Source organism: Streptopelia decaocto (genome assembly GCF_964273445.1).
Source record: "Streptopelia decaocto genome assembly, chromosome: 4".
NCBI lineage: Eukaryota > Metazoa > Chordata > Aves > Columbiformes > Columbidae > Streptopelia > Streptopelia decaocto.
The window spans coordinates 53,844,497-53,864,951 of NC_138658.1; the positions used below are offsets into that span (position 1 = coordinate 53,844,497).

The window sequence follows — 20,455 nt, forward strand, 5'->3', positions numbered from 1 at the left end:
GTACCCCACCCCAAGGAAAGCTGGGAAACTCGGAATATTTTGCCTTGTGGTACGAGTGAAAACTCAAAATACCATTTGCTTTGCTATATATTCAGGTGTCTCTGCATCATCCATCTCAGTCCTGCCCCCAAACCACAAACAGGGTGGGTTTACACTGGTGGCAGAGGCCTGAGCCTTCTTCTCCCAGGAGGTTCACGTGCTGTTTCCAGAGCTGTGCAGGGTGTCCTGCGTGGACACTGAACTGCTCCCTGCTGCCCACAAACTTCTTTGCTTCCTGTGAAATTAGGAGAGGTTGTCACTGCCCAAGTACTTCATGCCATCACCTCTTGGCTGCTTCCATCCCTGGGTATTCCCAGGAAAGGAGAGAGCAATACGTAGCGTGGATGAATTATTCTGGGTGGTGGTAGCAGCAGCAATCACTGCTCCTCTTCCCTCGTGCTGTTACACCAGGACAGCATTTGGGCTGCGACATGGACACAGAAGCCCCCCTGCAGGCCCTGGGAGTAGACGTGACAGCAATAGCCCTGTACCTGTCCATAGCACCCTTCCCCATCCCCTTTTCTCAGCCTCCTGGCCACAGTATGTTGCTTCCCAGCTATTCCTCCAGGCCCTCTTTGCTGTGTCCATCTGTGCCTGCACACGGCGTCTCCTGCACTTCATCTCACTTTCCTCTACGTGAGCTCGGCTTCTAGCGTAAAAGGGTTTGGGGAGAAAGAGGGCCCTGTGCTGTGATTCATTTCTGAGGAGATAAATTCAGTTTATCAGGCTCTGCTTTACTAACAAGATTTTAAACTCTGCTTTTTCCTCAAGGACTCCCCATGTTCACCGTAGGTGTCCTCCCAAATTCGGCACAGGTTGCTGCTCTTACTCGCTTTCTTCATCAAGTGGGGAGTTGTTTCTCAGAGTACACCTGCCACACTGACTGTGGTGACCTGTTCGTTACCGTAATGTCACCTGGGCTGTGGGTCACCTCAGGAGCTGCCAGGGAGTCGGTCAACATGCACTGAATGGCCAAATCTCCAAATGCTTTAGGGAAGTTTTCTGCTCATCTGGACTATTACAAGCTATGACGGGAGATCCAGCATTGCCCCACCCAGAATCAGTGTGTCTTTTTAATCCTGTCTGGTTTCCACAGGTGTATGGAAACACCTCACAGACTGAACCTACCAGATCATGGTGGCGTTTACAGTCCTGTTGTGTTGACCGTGGTCATCTCTCTGGCTTTCCAAGTTTCAGAGACATCTTCCTGGAAAGATCATCCATCACAGGGTATCAACGTGTATAAATACCTAAATGGCAGAGCGTAAACAAATGGAGCCCGGCTCTTCTCAATGCACACACATTAAGATGTGCTTGGAGGTACATCTCTAGAGATGTTTGATTTATTTAGTTGAGTATTTGGCTCCGAGTCCTCTAAAACTATTATAACAATTGGTTCCATCGAGCGTTACTTGAGCTTGGCCTTCCATATACAAAAGTTGTGTCACTAGTTTCACCTCATCATAGGAGTTCTTCTCATTTTCTCTTCCTGCCGATCCTGGGTTTTTTTGCCATGACAGTGGTTCATAGCACCAAGTTCAACGTGTCTGTGGTGCTCAGATCCAGAAAGGACAGCATGTGGGAATAACTCAAGGGCTTTTTTGTATCATCTGCAACCTTCAGATACTGACCCTGCTAACGCAGCAGATGTTACCAAAATCCTTCTAAGTAGGATAATGGAGGGAGCTTTGACCTACTTAAAAAAATAATTAAAACAATATATTTATTTTATTACGGGTCAGGCTGGCAGCAAGTTCCCTAATGTGCAAGTGGCTGCACTTGCAGAGGCAGCCAGCGGAGCAGCAGAGCTGAGCTGGTGGGACTGAGCAGCGGGGAGGTGTAGGTGCAGGTGCTGGGCTCAGCCTACACGCAGCCACATCAGGGTGGGCGTTCACCCCCTCGCTCGGCGGTCGCGGGGCTTGTCTGTGCTCGCAGCCCAGCGTGGTCAGGCACGGCGCCTGGTGTGGGGCGGTGGTGCTGGATGGCACCTGTGGCCCACCTGGTGACCTTGCACAGAGGAAGAGTTCTGTGCCACCTCCATCGTGACCTGGGGCAGAGAAACACCCCGCTCCCACCACCCACCTCTGTATGTTTTAAGGGCCTAAACAGACAAGCGCTTATTTTCGAAGCTACAGATCCTCTTAGCACATGTTCAGCATCACGGATGCCTGAATTGTCGGATGCCTGGTAGAGACCCAAGCCCCAAAGCTCTGCCTGGCACTGGGACCAAAGGCACCCCCACCCCCAGAGCTATAGTCACAGGGGCAGGTGCCTTCCTATTAAATTTACCAAGGCAGATTTGCTATCTTGTTCAGATCTCAACAGTTCACAGCTGCTTGTTACTTGGTCACTCTTCAGCCTTGAAATCCCCTAACAAAGAGCCCTGGTAACGTGTTGCTCCTCCAAAAGCCCACTGGTCCTGTTGTGCCCAAGCCCCTTCCCGCCCAGGGAGCAGCTCCACGTTCAGAGGGCACTCGCTCATCACCTCTGCCAGGGGAATGAGGGAGGTTCCTACTCTTAAAACAATGTTTTCCCTGAGGATATTTTTGGAAGCTGCCCAAAGCAGTTGGCCAAGACGATACCAGAATTTCATTTGACTGCATCAAGCTACCTTCTTTCCAAACCGTTGTACCTTTAAGCTAAAATGTCTGAGGTGTTTGTTTCCTTACCTTTCTGCTAGCAAGAGGGCTTTGTCATTTCACAAATGCAGGACGTCACCCTTTTGTGTCCATTTTATTTGCTTCTTTTGCAGCGACTGTGACAGACACAGACCCTGTTTCCATGATCACCTGGACAGACAGCAGCTGAATCCAACTCAGCCCCCCCAAGCTGTGTGTGGCCCCCCCAGGGCTGAGCAGAGGGGCAGGGCCACCCCCCCCGCCCCGACCCACTGGCAACACTTTGTCTAATGCAGCCTGGGAGACCATTTGCTGCCTTGGCTACAAGGGCACGGTGCTGGCTCAGGCTCAACTTGGTGTCCACCAGGTCCCCCCAAGGTCCTTTTCTGCCAAGGTGCTCCCCAGCTGTCCCAGCACGTCCTGGTGCCTGGGGTGGTTCCTCCCCAGGTGCAGGACTCTGCACTTCCCCTTGCTGAACTACTCACAGGGGAGAAGGGCAAATAAGCGAGATAAAAAAAAAAACCTCTTTCCTCCTTTCTTTTGAAGAACCTTTTGTTTTGTTTTGGCCTCTGTATTGTCTGACTCAGTGAACTTTGGTAACTACTTTGTTCGTACATGTCTACTTCTAACTAGCTCTCTGACGAGTATGGCCTGGAGACAGTTTACTCCTGGCATTTTTGATGTGGTGCAGACCATTTAAGGACTTGAATGTGGAAGATGTTACAATGGCAAACCTGTGTGCCAAGCAAAAGGAGAACATCCCTCCCCCACGCCCCCATCCCTGCGGCGCATTCGTCTCCGGGCAGTTTATACACAGGCTTCACTTCTCAGTTTGCCCTGTTACCAGTAAAAGCCAGCAGTGTCAGAGGTTTTTGTGCCATTTGAACTGACAGCTTCAGATAAACCACTTTCTATACAGATAAACCAGCTCAAGTCCAACACAGCTCCCCACAGTGATGTGAGGACGTGTTGGCCACCACTTCCAGGAACACCTGGGCCCTGCACTGTGTCTGGGTTTGTTCTTCAGCCTTGCACTTAAGGGAAACATGAACGTGCACCAACGGAGTGACTGCCAGTGCTGTTGCTTTGTTACCAAACAGGCTTATCTGCCAGGCTGTTCCTAATGCAGTGCAAAACGGGACCAGCCAGTTCTAGGTCTGCTTTTTGAACCAAAACCCACCTTGGAGCATACCCAGCTCTTGGGTTTGGGGCTGTGCTCAGTGAGGTGTTCCTGCTTTAAGGAAACCAACCTCATACCCAACTCTCCACCCAGGCAAGGGGCAGATGTTTAAAATGGGGACAGCCAGCTCTGCCCCGAGAGCAGCAAGGGCTGCTCCCGTGAGCCAGGGACCTGGCTCAGCTGCAGGGAACTTCCCAAACCTCTCAGACAGAGGCAGCAGGAGCCTTGACTGCTCCCCACCTATCGTGTTCTTGAGCTGCCAGCTGTGAGAAGTTCTGGGAAAGACGGAGGAGGAGCCCAGGGCAGGGAGAGCGAGGCACCCACTGTAGGAGCTGGGGCCATGAGGCCAGACCCTGCCCCACAGCTGCCAGCAAGGGCAGCTGGACACCGAGGGCTCGGGTTGATGAAGGGTCCGATAGCTCCACAAAACAGCTTCTCCCCTGCCTTCCCCGCAGCAACACTGGACTCATTTTTTCCTCACCCTCCCACCTGACCACCCTTTATTTTACACCAGACTGCCACAAATCCACCTAAATACTTAATGTATTCCAACACTAGGCAGCCACTAAGTGAAGCAATGTAATTTATTTGACATTATACCAGACACGGATGCTCCAGACCCAGACTTGACCTTAAAACAATTTAAACCCCTGGATTTGCTGTATTAGCAGTATCAGAGCCCAGTGTGTCACTGTTAGAGCTCTCAGAACAGAAAGCTGAGCAGAGGGGTCGAGCTGCTGAGCACTGTCTGTCTGTTTCACCTGACAACTCAGTTTTGAGGTGCTGGAAGAAATGACAAAGGCTGTAGGACAACTTTGCAAGTATTTCAGTATAAAGCAGCTCCCCCTTACTCATGTTGTAGAAGCTTCTAACTACAAGAGCAAGGAAATATGGATTTTTTTTCTAAACTAATGGGCAGGCTGAGAGAAGCAGCCGCCCCCCGCAGCAGAGGGGCTCAATGATCTGTGTACCACAACACAACCTGCGATGGGTGGAAAGTTAAATGAAAAAGCCAACCCCTTACAGCACTGGTTTAACTCTGTAAACCCGTGCAGCACCATCACCTGCAGCAGAGCCTGCCTGGAAACCAGCAAAACCCACCAGGGACACACACACCCCCAAAGATGGGCCATAGATGTGAAACAGAACATCACACCCAGCTTCACTGGGCAGACACCCACAAACTGCTTCACCCCATCTAACAAATGACAACAGAGTCACGCCAAAAAAGTGAAAAGTACGTACTGGCGGCAAACAAACCCATAGTCACCCTCTCTGCTGGGTTCTTCCTACCTGAGAAACCAGGGCAGTGTTATTACCCAATGGCTCTCACCTCCCATGTAAGAACCAACTCTAGTTTATGCAAATCTCATGGTTTAAAATGCACAAAGATGAGATGAAAAATGGAAACTCCAAGAACATTTTCCTCTGTGAGTTATCGACTTTGTTTCTTCACATATAGTCTTTAAAGGAGACACAAGGTGTTGTACATGTATTTCTTAGGTTCTTGCTCTCACCTGAAGTAAGACACACTTTGAATACACAGCTTGTATTCATACAACTTCCTTCTTCAAAAATGTTTCATGTGCATCATGGAATTGGTCATTCCTTTCTCTCTCCTGACTGCCAGGGAGGCAGCAGACCCTGCCCTCTCAGAACAACTTCAACTACTGGAAATAACATAAGAACTGCTTTCAGGGAAACATGCATTTATTGTTAAGCATTCCCAGTGAAAATCAACATCTTTTAAAATGTGTGTTTATTAAAAAATCATTTGTGTACAAAAGTGTTTGTGTAGTTTTTATTTTCAAGACAAAAAACACTGATGCTGCATTCCAGCCCACCCGCTCCTCCTGTACACGAAGTCTGATGCTCAGGAACCAACCTCTTGCAATATCGTTTTTATTGGTAAATATTTTAACTAGAAAAGTCAGAATTTGGGATGGAAAAGGTAAGTGAAAAGCAGGGTTCTTCAACAGTTGACATCAGCATTCGTATGATGACAGCATCTCCTTCAGACACCACAACAGAGCACCAGCAGTTGCCGCAAACCGTAAAATGGACAAGTACAGCATTTTCACAGTACATTTCCTCGTCTGTCGAGTCATGGATCTTGACTTACATTGTTGATGAACGGCTCAGCACCATAAGCGATTGGCTATTTTGATGCCTACAAAGCAGGTAACAGCAGAGAAGGAACATCACAGCACAGCGCAAATGATTCACGGGAGAGTTTGTCCAGGGAGAACAAATCTGAACTTGAAACCTACAGAGCACTGCAGCTGGATAACTGAGCAAGAAGCAAAATATGCAAAGGACAGCTGGGCCTGTGAGCCTGCTGATGAATCAGCTGATGACACGAACACCACAAACGGGAAGAGCAAGATACACCATTTACTGATGGGTTTGGAAGAAATCAGAAAACTACCAAGAAGCGGTTGCCCCCGTGCCCAGCCATGGGAGAACGCTGCGCCTGCAAAACGAGGACGAGAACAGAGAAGACACCTACGTGATCTTCCCAGGAAAAGCTTTAGGCACCCAACGAGCGTCTTGCCTTTCATGCTTTAGTTCTGCGACACAGGCGGCATGACGAAATGCGCTTTCACTAGCTATTGTTAATTGCTCATCAAAACTGTACAAAACCAACCAGCTGATCACAAGTCAGCAGCCAGGCTCCAGACGCTTCTTGTCAACTCTATCAACAAAACACACCAGGAGAAAACACCTCATCTTCTCATTGCATCTGCTCATCAGCAGACATTAACTAAAACTAACTTTCACTACTGCATTTTCTAACCTCTCCCCCTTTGGGCAAGCCTCCAAGTCCCAGCTGGCTTTAGTTGGGCTTTGGGAAGGAAACACGGGACATGCACACACAGTTTGGTTTCCCTGTGCTGGAAACAGAACCCTTCACCCTCGCAGCACATGGCCAGCGCTGGAAACAACTCTCGCTTGAGACTGTTCTGGTTCCCCCCCAGCCCTTCTCCAGTTCCATAAGCAACCCGTGTGCTCTGCAGTGCCTCATCTGATCCGCAGCTGTTAAGCTTACATTTGCATAGTTTAAATGTTTCTGTTATCTGCACCACATAACGCAGATTTGGTGTTACAAGGTAAGCTGCTTTCTGGCTATTTAATTCCTCCTTTCAGACAACAGGAAGATCCTATATTCCTTATGTCAGTGTTCCAACACTAATTTACTTGGGAAACAATTAAATACAATGATAATTTAAAAAAAACAAGACACGCTCCTACACCATTAGTACCTAACTGCTCAGATAACTGCTACAGAACCCATTACAGCCAAGGTCCTTTGTACTCGGCAGCAAGCTTTTTTTTTTTTAAAAAAAGTTTTGACTATGCAAGATGAATAGCACAAAGTGCCACATCTCCCCAGAAGGATATGTTCCTCAGTTTTTGTCTCCAAAATGTACCAGTTTGTCACACTGAGAACACAGCTTGTTTGCAGCAGCAATGGGAGGAAGCTGTGAATTTGGCGAGTGGGGATGCGATGCAGTCAGGGCTTTTGGCACTCGTGGGAAAATGGCAAAGCTGTAGTTTACTGTTCTTGAAGAACCGGACAAGAAAGGAGTTTCTTGTTCCCCACCAACGAAACAAACAAGGGATAAACTACTTCGCTCAATGCATGTTAAGATGTTCAGCAGCGAAATCTGACTGACGCTCTGGCAATCAGTAAACTTCATCACCAATACCTTGCTTAGAAAAATGGGGCCACTTAGACTTCAAAAGTACTGTTTCAAGCTGTCTTCTTACACGATAGAGGAAGACAATGCAGCATTTATTTGTATGTAGAAAGCAACTGTACTCATGTTTTATGTTCTTGTTGTAAGTAAGTGGTAAACGTGCAGCCGGAGAGGACCGCACGGCAGCTCCGGGTCTGGGAATGCACAGGGCCCTGAATATCGCGATGTTCAGTCCTACAGCAAACAGAACTACCATTTTATATGTACAAACTCACAACGATAAACTGAACACTAACAGCAAAACTCCTAGGGCTCAGCCCCAGCTGCAGTTAAACTAACCTCGTACAACATTATCCCTATATTCAACTCTGATAATTACCAAGAATACAAAAACATTCCTTATAAAGGACTCACATGTCAAAATTCAGAGGGACTTCAGACCACAGGTGTCTCCTTAATGCTGGGTCATGTTTCCTTCCCAGCTCAGCTCTTGAGAAGCTCCCCTCCCGCCAGCAGCCCAGCTGGCATCAAGGTCTCTCTGCTACCAAGCAAGGGATGGAGGGCAAACCCCAGTATCCAACATCTACACATCAGGGGAAAGGGGAAGACGAGTGTTTCGCAGTAGAGAAGAAAATGAGGTAACTTCATGAGAGAAATAAAAGTTAACAGGACATTGTTTCAGAGGTGACCAGGCTCACCTGAGAACCTTTTCCTCTTTCCTCCCCCTCCCCTTTCCCTGGCTTCCTTTATCCTTTTACGTACTGTTGGAAAAACCTGCTCTCTTTAGGAGACTAATCCTATCAAAAGACACGTTCAGAAGCCCATAACTGAGAAGTTTCATGTCCCCGACAATGATTTCCAAGTTCTTTCTTCTGATAAATAGCAGCGAAGAACAAGGGAAAGTAGTCAGCAATTTATAATTACCACCAGGGTAAAAAACCAAGGTGTTGATGTAACCAAGAAGTTCTCAGCCTGTATAACAGAAAAGACAGCAACTTGAGATTAACACAAGTGGCGTTTTGCCATGGTTTCCTACCGCCCCTGGTTTTCACCTAGCAAACCAGCTGAACAGTAGCAGCTTCTTGTTAAAAAAAATAAATAAATATAAGGAAAGACAAAACAACTCATTTCCTTTGGCATCATTGCAAATGATTTACACTAACTCAAGAAAACCCAAGAACACTGATCACTGACTACACCTTAAAAAGAAGTATAAAAACTAAGCACTGTATTGCACTGATATGAGTTCAAAGTATTTACTGTCTGTGCCCTGAAATGTTTTAAGTTTGGACACATCAGCCAGAGCGGTACAGGGAACAGCCCAGAACTCGCCAGGTCTCTACAGCTCTATCTGCTGGTTCTGTTCCCCTACCACTGTGCTCCAAATATTCAACAGATACAATAATGTTTCCAGTTTCTTCTAGTATGATTTATAATCAGACTGTCTATGAAGCGTGAAAATATTTCATCTTGTACTCCATAGCTCCAGAAAAATCCCAAACAGACATATTTCTCCACCCCATCAATCCACTGTTTCAGAGAAAAAACAAAAGTGATGGAAAAGATGACTTTGTAGTACTCCATTATCCACAATCCCCACTCTCCAGTCTCAGCATTTCTCTGAACTTCCTTGTCAGATATATTCTCAAAAGTTAGCATCATATTCACAAAGACATTACAGCTCTCTTTAAATAGATGTACTAGTGTTTGAAGTTGCAAAACTAATAATTTTCAAGCTTTTGCACTCAGGATGAAATGTCATTTTAATACGAATAAAAAGACTGACTGTATGTACAAGCCAAGGTAAGATTTCAGTTCTCGTTTATCAGAAACATCAATCCAAAAGAAAGCTAAATTGAGAACACACTTCTACTTCTATGTGCATTTGAAGTATGTACAGTAAGAACACCAACACAGCCTCCATGTGTCAACCAGAGAAAAACGCAAGCAAGGATGAATATTAAGGTACCTGGTAAGCAATCCTTACATTGAAGCCCAAAATAAAGCCAGAAAACCGCTGGGGGAAGAAAAAACAAAAAGCTGATTGCATCATATCAAGTACTCAAAGAAAAATTGTTTTTAATACTCAGTATGCTAGAGAATCAGCTTTTCCTCCTTCAAATCCAGTGAAATCATATTATCCGGAATATACTAAAGAACATTTTACATCTATTTAAGACAAAAAAGGAAAGAAAACCATCTCCATCTTTTTGTGCTATATTGAGGCATACTCCTTATGAGATTGTGGAGAAAACATGATGGATGAAAATCATTACTGATAATTCAAAATAGATTCTTTAAAGGGGAGCCTAGACTACTGTAAATGGCACACGTAATACCCACAGATGAAGAAACATAATCTAGGGAGAATTTTTAGCTGTATGATGGCAGGGAGACGAGAATCAGGATTCCCAATTAATAAGCTAAAAAGGAACCGGTTCTGAGTAGGTCACCATTTGGAACTTTGGGTAAGTCTTGAAAGCCTTTCAGGAAAACAAGTTACAAGAACACTCGAGTATTTCAGTGGTGCTCTCTTCAGCGACCCTACCTAATATGTCTATTAAGTACAAGCATGCAAATATAGGTCAATCCACAGGCACATAGGATCCATGTTAAAAACAGTAAGATAGCTGTGATGAGTGGCACCAACAACTTTGATGACTAACACTCAAAAATGTTGCTTTCTGAATTACTAAATCAAAATCCTGAAGCAAGTTCCTGCTAGTCTTCGTCACACTGCTAAACACTAAAGTAGGCATGTTTTTCCCCCATTATTTTAGCTGAGCTCCAAGAATTTTTACAATATTTAGTAAGAAAAAAAATTAAAGTATTTCCCCTTTTTAAATTTACACAGACGTTTAATTAGCTTTATTTACAGAGCGGTTTTTCAGTCTCCAATAGTGCCTAGATAGCATCATCAGGCAAGGGTGCCAGTTTTAAAAGAGAATCTATATAGAATCCTAAAAATAACAGATGGTGATGCTCCTCCAGAAGGGGCAAGCTGGACTACTGAAGCAGCTCTCTCTACATGGCTCAGTTACTCAGGAGTAATTCTGTTGCAGTCTCTACATCCCATGATTTTGATGACAAGGCCACTATTACTGCATTCTGCAATGAGAAAACAAAAGCAATTTTCAGCGTGTGAGCCTGCAGCTCTGAGAAGCGGAATGAAAAGTTCTCAGGTTAATCAGAACACATTAGTTTACCATTTGTTAAATCCTAACTAATTTATAGAAAAATTGTTACAAAAGACAGGGATAGCTCACAAGATTTACTAGTAATGTAGTATTTTCCCACTCCGATTCTTAAAAATAATTAGGAAAACAGAAAGATTAGACCTACAAAAGGTCATGGAAGTAGTGAGTCTACTTTAGTATACTAGTGACTCCCAGTATTTATACACATATACTTGACCTGCCCCTACTGAAGAATATTTAAGTTATACATACTTACCCTATCAAAGCCCATAGCACAAAGGTTTTCTATTTTTTTGGTGTATTCTGGACTAGAAACTGGTGCTCCAGCATACACATGTGCCCAAAGCCGAGCTGTCTGTTTAAACATTTCTGGATTTTGTTTGTACTACACAAAAGAGAGAGGGGAGAGAAGGGGAAAGTCAAAACAAGTCAGCAATCCAACCACAAAGCAAAGTGATAGGCAGATTCCAGTCCATCATTCTTTCCACAACATCTTCAACCATGTTGCACACTAATTGTACTGCTATTTTGGAAACGAAATTTGGAGGCAAGGATTATACAGAGCAAACCTATGCAAGCATTTGATTTAATGCACTTATGCCTTTAGGTTAATTACAGACTGTGGGTATTTTATGTGTACAATCAGGTACTGCTCTCAATTGCTCTTATCAAAAGTAAAGCAGCTATATTTAGCACAGCTACCGAAAATTTATATTCAGTGTGGCAGAGCACAAATTATCCATATGTTAACATCTCCTGGAAGTACATACTGCAGACTAATCTATTTCTCTAATCACTTAAAAATATGCCTGGTTTTATATACTGCAAGTACGTCTGCAGTTTTTCAGTCAGGGCCGACAATTTACAACCAGGCGTCCCCCTCAGAATAAAGATATTGATAGCACGTGTGACAAAAGAAGGGCTGAAAAATGGGTGAGCAAGTGCAAAAAGCTAGGAAGCTGCAATTCCTTTCATGCAAGCTATTATTTACCAGAAAAAATAAATCATGCAGATTATGTAAATATTATTTTGTACCAATGACTAACAAGTTTTCTAATAAACAACAGAATGGACCTTATCACAGAGTTTTCAGCCTGTGCCAAGAACTCAAAAGCCAAGGAAGTGGGTCGTCTGTCACAAATTAAGACTCAGAAATGCAAGATGAGTTTCCTATTTTAGCAACTTTTGTATGCAATAGAAGTTTAAAATATTTGTATTTTTTAAAAAAAAAAGACTCCCTTAATCATTATACTTTTAAAAAGTAGGCATTTCCGTCTTTAGATATATAAAATTTTTTAGCACTAAATAATAAGACAAGATATTGGAAATATAATATTCAAATATTTAGATGCATTTTAAGGACAGAAATGTGGCTGAATATCATTCTAAGCATTTTACTCATATAAGAAAACACTCATTAAACCTATAAAGCACCGTCAAAGTGAACACAATATTTTTTTTACTGCTGCGCCTTTCATTTTACCAGCCCCCCAGCAACACCCACGAACCACACTGCATTATGTGCTTTGTACACCTCCCACCAATTCTGATCCACATCAAGTCATTTGTATATTTACTACCTGGTTATTAGTGGCATTAAAACAAACATGGGAGACTATCTATTGCTGGAAATAACTCGTGGTTATAAATACAGTAGTCTGTAATAAATGTCTTTGGTTGCAATGACTAGAAGAGAGTAAGGATTAAGTTAAGCACCAGTGGCATCCTGAAGTACTATATTCTTCTGCTCTTGAGACCTTTCCCCAGTTTTTTTTTATTCAATATTTTTGAGAACACTGCCAAGCCTAGAAAGCAACTAGCTCAAGTGCAAAGGGTTAGTCATAACTGCATTTTATTCAGAACTAGCTTTCAGTGTTCTATAAATAAAATTCCTTTACTTCGGTACCCATAAATAATGTAACTTCTCACTGAATTGAGAAAAGCCTAAAGGCACCTTTTACTGATGTCTCTATACCAGGAATCTGAGGCAGTTAATGTTGCTGTACTCCAACAAAACCCAGCACCCAGTTGAAGCAGTTTCGACACCAGACAGCTGGTGTCTGAAAGGTGGGAGGTGTCTGAAAATTCCATCATTATTCAAACAGGAGTTCTCCCCAGGATTCAGCTCAAGAGCTTGTAGGACACTGCCATTTACCGGGACAGCTTCGTAGTCTAACACATAGGTTAGTAAATTAACAAAATGAAAAATGAGGGTGGAGGATAACTAACTCCTTGGGAATTTTTGCCTTGGAAAACAAACAAACTAAAACAAACAAACAAAAAACCTAAAAAAGACCCCACCAGCAAATAAATCACATGAAGGAACTGGGTGATTACCACCACATCTCTCAAAGATGTTATAATCACTTTCTACTTACACATTTGTAACTCAGGGCTAAGCCCCAGTACAGTTTTCCTGCAGGTATTTGCAGGGAACAGGAGGAACTGAAACCTCCCGCATCAGCCCTGCCACAGCACCGCAGGACACGTCCCCACAGGCAGCAGCCTGGAACATTGCTCTGCACAATCTATGAGGTTTCATGAAGTTTTCTGCCTGAGAAAAAACTCTTTCCAGCTCAAGTGCTTCTACAAGACCGTTACAATTCCCTCAAAATTCTACCAGAGCCGAAATGGGAAACACTACTCCTGCTCTTTGTAAAAAAAAAAAAAAAAAAAAAAAAAAAAAGGAAAAAGTGATTTTGTTTAACAAAGAGAGTGTGACAGCAAGGGCATGCATCCAGCAAGAAAAAACAGTGCGGGGACATGCCTGGTGGCCTTGTTGGCCTTTGCAGCAATTCTCCCTGTGCTGAGCAATCGAGGTTGACAGAACTGTTCGGGGACATTTGTTCAGAGCAGCCTCCCAGCGCTGCAGAACCCACAGGCGCGTTCTGCACTGGCTGCTGAGCGCAGCAACCAGCGCTCCCCGCCCAGGGCCGCAGGGGCACCTCATCTCCGCACCCCCTCCAAATCCTGGCAGGTTTGATGAACTGCTCATCTGCCTCCTACAGAGACTGTTATGGGGAAGGAGTGCACACCCTGTCCTGGAGAGTCCTTACAGATGAGATTGATGCTGGAAGAACCCTCTACTCACTCTGTTCCTTTGTTACTGAACTACACCCTGACTGCCAGTCAGTGGGGAGCCCAAGCTGCCTCCCCCTCCCAGAGGGAAAAGGAAAACACCACCCACCTACTTGAGCTTTCGTTGAAAATTGTCAGACTTTTCAGTTATAGAATGACTATTCCTATCTTTCATCAACACTTCAAATAGAACCATGTCAGCCCTGGTATGGCATATGGTCCAACTGACATTTATTGTTACTACTTTTTAGGAGTTATCGCTACTGTCTGTAAAGCAACAAACCCTGTTGATTACAGAATTCTACTGATACCAGTTTAACCAGTGACTAAAACAGTTATCCCGAGTACTTGCAAAGGTAAAATACACAGGATGCTTCATTCAGATAAATTGCTCCCCAGGATTAAATGCAACAGTAATTCATGTAAAGTCACTATTCATAAAATTTTGACATTAAACAGATACAATGCTTAAAAATGTTAATATAATCTGGAGGAAGAGCTACAGCCCAAGCCAAATCCCATGAACACCATCAAGTTAGAACTAATTTTAAACCAATACACCATTCCTTCTACTGGAAGCCTTGCATTTTGAATGGCAAGTTATACTGGGATTCATTTTACTATGCAGTTGTCTCCTGACATTTCTGACAAGCTAAAAAAGGAACAAAACTAACAAAATAGACTGACATTGGAAAATAACTGCTACTTACTCTGGAATCAAGAGCACAAAAACACCATAGTAACTCACGCTTACTGCAAAGTAATTTTCCAATAAATTATTTAAAATCTTTATCGCCCCCAACGTCTGGGACCTAATATGAATTAGCAAAGGTCACGGAAGTGTTACAAATTCACCGTCAACTGAGTATCTTACCTGGTTTGCCACTACTGCGTCTTGTGGATCATCTGGTTCTGCAGCTGCCAACAACGCTTGCAGCGATAACAACACTGTTCTTAAAGTCATTGCTGCTGCCCTAAAATTAAACATTTGAAAATGACTTCACCAAATCACACGCCTGTACTCACCTTTGCTGCCGTACTAGTATTGTGGAAGATACAAGAGTACATGTACGAATCCTAAGTCTAAGAATCGTAATTTTAAACTGCTGCAGCTTATAGGTATTAGAATGCCATTCGATGTATTTATTTAAATAGAGTTTTAAACATGGACTTTCTTATTAACAACGCTTCCTTAAGCTTTTGGAAAATACAGTCCTTGACCTACACCTGACCATGCCCAATTTAACATAATTCATTCAATCTGAAAAAGAAATTAAAGCCAATTTGAAGTTCGTGTCATCCTTCTTTACTACCAGTAACAGTGCAAAGTGTAGGTAGGGAGCGGGCAGCCCACGTGTGCTCCCTCTGCTGGCACTCTTCATAGCCAAATAGCACGTGCAGAAATACCGACCTATATTTTATATGCTTATAGCAGACAAGCAATTTTATAGAATACATATCTTCTGCATTGCATCAGTTTTAATATGACATTTTTCAATAAAACTTAGCAACTCACATAGCAAATTACTACTGTAATAATAAAATAGTTTGGTTGCTACAGAATGTGCATTTTTTTTTCAGAATTTCAGATTCTCTTCCAGTTACACTGAAGTATTTCAGGTTCCGAGCTGAATGCTTCTACCAAGCCAACGAATGGTTCTTCACATTACAACAAAGTTGGGGATTAACTAATAAGATTACATTTAATCAGATAAAAGCCACCTAGTTACTGAAACATATCCTCAGCTGGGTGATGAGAGCCCAGCTGACATAGTAAACTCGGGTGTACAAAGCGTCTTGTTTTTCACACCTAGATCACACATACAAAAACCTGAGTGGAAGAACATAGCATAGAAACACGTAAAGCAAAAATATTTTTATTTTACTCGTATAATTCCCTGTTCTTTGTGCCTCCAATGGTTTATACTGTATTGAAATTAATCTAATTAATGTACGCATTGATGACACAATTCAAAGTGTTATCTGCCAGTATTAGACAAATGTAATGCAAAATATTTACTATTTCAGCATTCAGCCATCACAGAATGCTAAGTCTTTCGGGCCTTACTATGCTTGAATGGATTTAATAACTTCTATGAAATGAATTTCAGGAATTACCACATCCTACCACGTTATAAACCCTGAAGTATTTTTTTCCCAGTTATTTCATTACACTATTTAGTGTAAGTTTAAAGCCAGACTTAATATGAAATAATCTATCAACTGTAACTGATACAGTAGTTACTTTCACCAAATAAAAGCTATTCTGCAATTTCCTTCACAGAAATCATCCAACACTAGAGACAACTGAAAATACTGCCATTATTTAAAACAGAGAAGACGACATGAAAGGGGTCATGTCACTTGTGTCACCTTTGCATGCAATTTACTTGCATTTACACTGTACTTTCTTGGAGTGGCAAATACACCATGGGGAGCAGGGGCATTAGTAAGGACCAAAGGTGTTGCGGATGCCTGGAACGCAAGTTCTGCGTTGGCTGCAGCCGCCTCTGGCTTTCCAGACTGCCAGGCCCTCCCAGCCCCTGTTCATCTGTTATGCTTGTAGGTTTTTATATAAAGCACACTGGGACTTGAACTTCTGTGCCGATACTCCAATTTCAAAATGAATAATAAAAATAAATGCCTCATCAATTTGGATATACAGATGGCTATATGCCCAGCATACTCAAACTCTAACATAATTAGTTTACAGACAGGGCTAGTTTAGCTATGTATGTAAAAAGGTTTAACAATGTAGTTTACAACTTATTTTCAAGTCTCATGCCTGAAAATGGCTTTCACATCACATGCATAATAAAGCAAAGTCTTCACTGGACACAAACATTTAAAGAAATATCCTTAAATCATAAGAGAAAACCTGTTACAGCTTCAGCTGCTGTTTGTATTGAAAAAAGGAAATTGAAGCTTGTGATTAATGGTAAAGAAAATCTGACATATTTTGTGTAACTATTATATACTCATGTAACATTTTCTGCCTTTAGGACACCAATTATCTGTCCCGATCAAAGGAACTTAAAGCGTCTTGTTATTTTTTATGTAGCTCGGTCTTAATTTTTCAGACACAAATTAAGATTCCTGGAAGAAACTGAAGGGACAGCTAAAAATAGATTACTGTTTCCCAAGTACCTTAAGCGGGTCTTCTTCCTTCCCATTACTTTCTTTTGGGAGAATAAAGTGAATGGAGATGACTGCCCAGAACTACATTTACAGAGACTAGTAAGAGCAAAAACAATTCTCACCATCAGTTCTAGAAGAAAACCTATGCTGATAGTGGCACAAAACTAAAAAAAAAACAATGCATGCCCCCTCCACATAACATCCCCATGGGCTAGAGAAGAATGTGCTGCAAAAAAAGTTGTATTTTCCTCAAAACAGTATTCCAGTAGAAAGATATGTCTTCCACATTTTCCAGTGCTCCTCAAGGGTTTATTTTTCCAGAATAGAATCTTGAAAAAAAAAAATTTCAACTCTTCTTATATCTGAACTTTATTTCTAGGTGTGGATTTATACGCAACATCTCATGGAGTTCAAGCAATTTCCTTTGGTAACTCAAGCTGGCTTTATGTTTGGGTTTTAGCTTTTTCCTCTCCTCCTTTGCAAAGGCAAGGTTCTGTCACTCCTGACAGAATTCTGTCTGCTCTGTTCTTAACTGGAGCCTCACAAGTTTCTTGGAAAATCTATTTCAGTGCTCCACCATGCTTGATATTCTGCACACTGCAATGGCTTTCCAGTCTTTCACCGTGGGTCATATTTGCTTAGACCATCTTTCTTGTCACTTGACTCAATTTTTCCTATGGTTACCATCTTTCTTGGAATACAACACTGCAAGTGGGTACAATGCCCCAATGAAAGCCTGATCAATCATAAATAAAAAGCAGGCAGCTTGTATAATGAGTTTTGTGGGTAAAACTTCTTCCATCCCAGCATCATATTCACCTTACACATGACATTCTGTTGCCTTTGGCTATATCCCAAAATGCTGCGTAGCCCCTGTGCAGGCTGGCAGGTCTGACACCTACAAGAGGGGAGGAAATGCCAGTAACACCTACCAGTGAGCTGCAGGGAGCTCACGGCAGGGAAGCACCTTCCCTCTGAGACTTCAAACCTAAAGCATCTGCTCCAGACGTCCTAACCAAACCCCAGGCTTTTGATTTGCATTGCATTTGTTAAACTGCACAGGAAACCTGAAGTGAATCAGAACAAAGAAAGCTGATATATATTTTACTCACGTTTTGTTGGGGTTTTGTTTGGTTTTGTTTGGTTTTTTTGTATCTTGGGGCATTTCCATTAAAAAAAAAGAGCACCCCTAGTTTGTGTGAATATAGTGATAATATTAAAAAGCACAATAAGTCAGCTGTGCCCAGCATGCCTGAGGTAAGAAATCTCTTACCTTTCGATGAGCAGAAAGAGCCCTAAGAGGATTATGAAACACTGCCAGTTTTTCCTTTTCTTCTTCATTTTTAACAGCTAAGTAATTTTCCATTTAGGACGTTTTTACTGATGTTCTGTACATTCCTCCCTGGAAATAATCTCTCTAGTTACTGAGAGGTAAACCAGCAGAACAACAGGAACAGCTGCAGCCAGCAGACTGCTGCTCCACTCTGTCAACCAAACATGGCTACTGGGAATAATATCTATTTTTATATATATATATTTTTTAAATAATCTGCAGTATTTATTCCATTTGTGAAATAACTAAGCTTGTTAATCCAAGAGAAAAGCCCTGGGAACTTGTACCAAGGGCTTGTGGAATCTGGAAGAAGGGAGGAAATGAATAAGGCCTTTGAGTAGGAGCTCGTTGTATAGTCCCTGTTTACAGGAGAAATACAAGACTGGGCACCCATTAGGGAAAGGAGGGAGAAAAAAAAAAGAGAATAATAGCTTTGACACAGTGCTGGGGGGGGGAAGACAGCCTGCTTGCTGAAGAGTTCTCTCAAACAATGTTAATATTCTCTCAAAGCTTTAAAGAGGCTCAGTGCTCCTCAAACACTGTGAACAAAACCCAGCAGTTTTAGATACCCAAGATGATTACGAGCTGGCTGTTGCTCACATATCTATCAAAATTGTGTTCTCTCTTATAATGATTTCTGCATCTCAACTGAAACTGAAGTGTGAAACCTCCAGTACAGCCACTATGAAAAAATTTCTTATTATTCATTTTTATTTCAACTGTCAAAACCACAACAGGCAAGAGTATTTTGTAGCCATACACACAGCCACAACACATTTGCTCAATAATCACTGCTCAAGGGATTTATGCAGAACAGCTTTCAAGTAATTTAGTTCTCAGGTTTCAATGAACAGTATTAGATACATTTTATATTTAAGAATAAGATTTTGAGACAGAATACTAGCCTGGAAGATAAATATAGGCTACAGTAAGTGAAACCACATAACAAGTCAGATCAGATCAGCATAAGCAGTATTACTTATACAAAATCATATAGTTATTTTAATTCTACCAGCAAACAGTAGCTGTTTTGCAAACAACTGGCATAACAGGTATTTACAAATCTAAACATAATGAAAATCCACAGCTGCAAAGAATTTCAGCATAAAGCATATACTGTGAAGAAAGAACTTCATTAAACTCACTAAAAAGATCATTTAAACACATTACTCTGCAAACTGATAAAACCTCCTGCCAGTATGTAGAACAATATCTCAACTATGTTCATTGGAATAGAAAATCATTGGATGGGTGAGCAGAGGAAAGACTTTTTCTAAATGACACAAACACATTAAAAATTTTGTGTTTATATTCACCATATGTGACTCTTTTATCAGTTTATTAACTCTTTAAGAAACCTACTAAGTCCCATAGGCCCAAATTCTGTCCTTCAGCTCCCACTAACCTCCCTGAAAAACAGACATGCACTGGAATTTGAGACTTACATTTAAGCACACCAACAAGAGCAGCATTATTCAGTGAAGAGCATGACAAGTCAATGAAGTGGCACTTCAGAAACAAAGCTTGTTACTAAAAGATTTTACAAGAGAGAGACTGTGGAACTAAATATATTTTCTAGAACACATCCATTCGAATATTTCAGCATTGCATTTGTCCCATTTACCTTTTACTACCTGGTGAAATCTATTAAATTTTTAAGGTTGGAGGGGTATTGCTTGGGGATTTTTTGTTGTTGTTTTGTTTATTTGCTTTCTAATGAAGCTATCATTTTATTCAAACCACTGTTCAACCTACACATGCAAAAAACTTAAACATGGTGATGTAGGTATTTCTCAGTTTAAACAGCTACAACAGCATATACTGAAGAATGATAAACAACTTATTTAAATAATATTAACCATTCATATGGCTTAGGAAGCTTTAGGAAGCTACTCAGAAGAAACAGTCTTATCTATAACAATACCGAAATCCTTCAAACAAGAAAGGATGGAAAGAGCCACAAGCTTCCCCTTCTCCAAAGGACCAGAGGCTTTGACAAGCACTTCAACAACACTCAAGCAACTTTCTTGTACCATGATTAAAAACCAAAACTTACACAGAGCACCACTAGAAAATGAAGGGATCAATACATTAAGAAAAATTTGAAAAGGGGTTATAGTATATAGGAACCCTCCCCCCAACACCAAGTTCTGTGAAATTCTTTCCTTAGT

The 20,455-nt window shown here is 42.1% G+C and overlaps 1 protein-coding gene across 1 annotated transcript in view; it reads right to left on the minus strand.

The window, feature by feature from the left end:
- Positions 1–9,592: 9,592 nt before the first annotated feature.
- Positions 9,593–20,455, minus strand: part of UBE2K (ubiquitin conjugating enzyme E2 K) — a 42,324-nt gene continuing 31,461 nt past the window's right edge. The window contains exons 5-7 of the mRNA XM_082050270.1: positions 14,688–14,787; positions 10,992–11,120; positions 9,593–10,646 (exon numbers count right to left, since the gene is read on the minus strand). Of these exons, the coding sequence (XP_081906396.1) occupies positions 10,572–10,646; positions 10,992–11,120; positions 14,688–14,787 (304 nt within the window). The 3' untranslated portion in view covers positions 9,593–10,571. The remainder of the gene's footprint in view (positions 10,647–10,991; positions 11,121–14,687; positions 14,788–20,455) is intronic.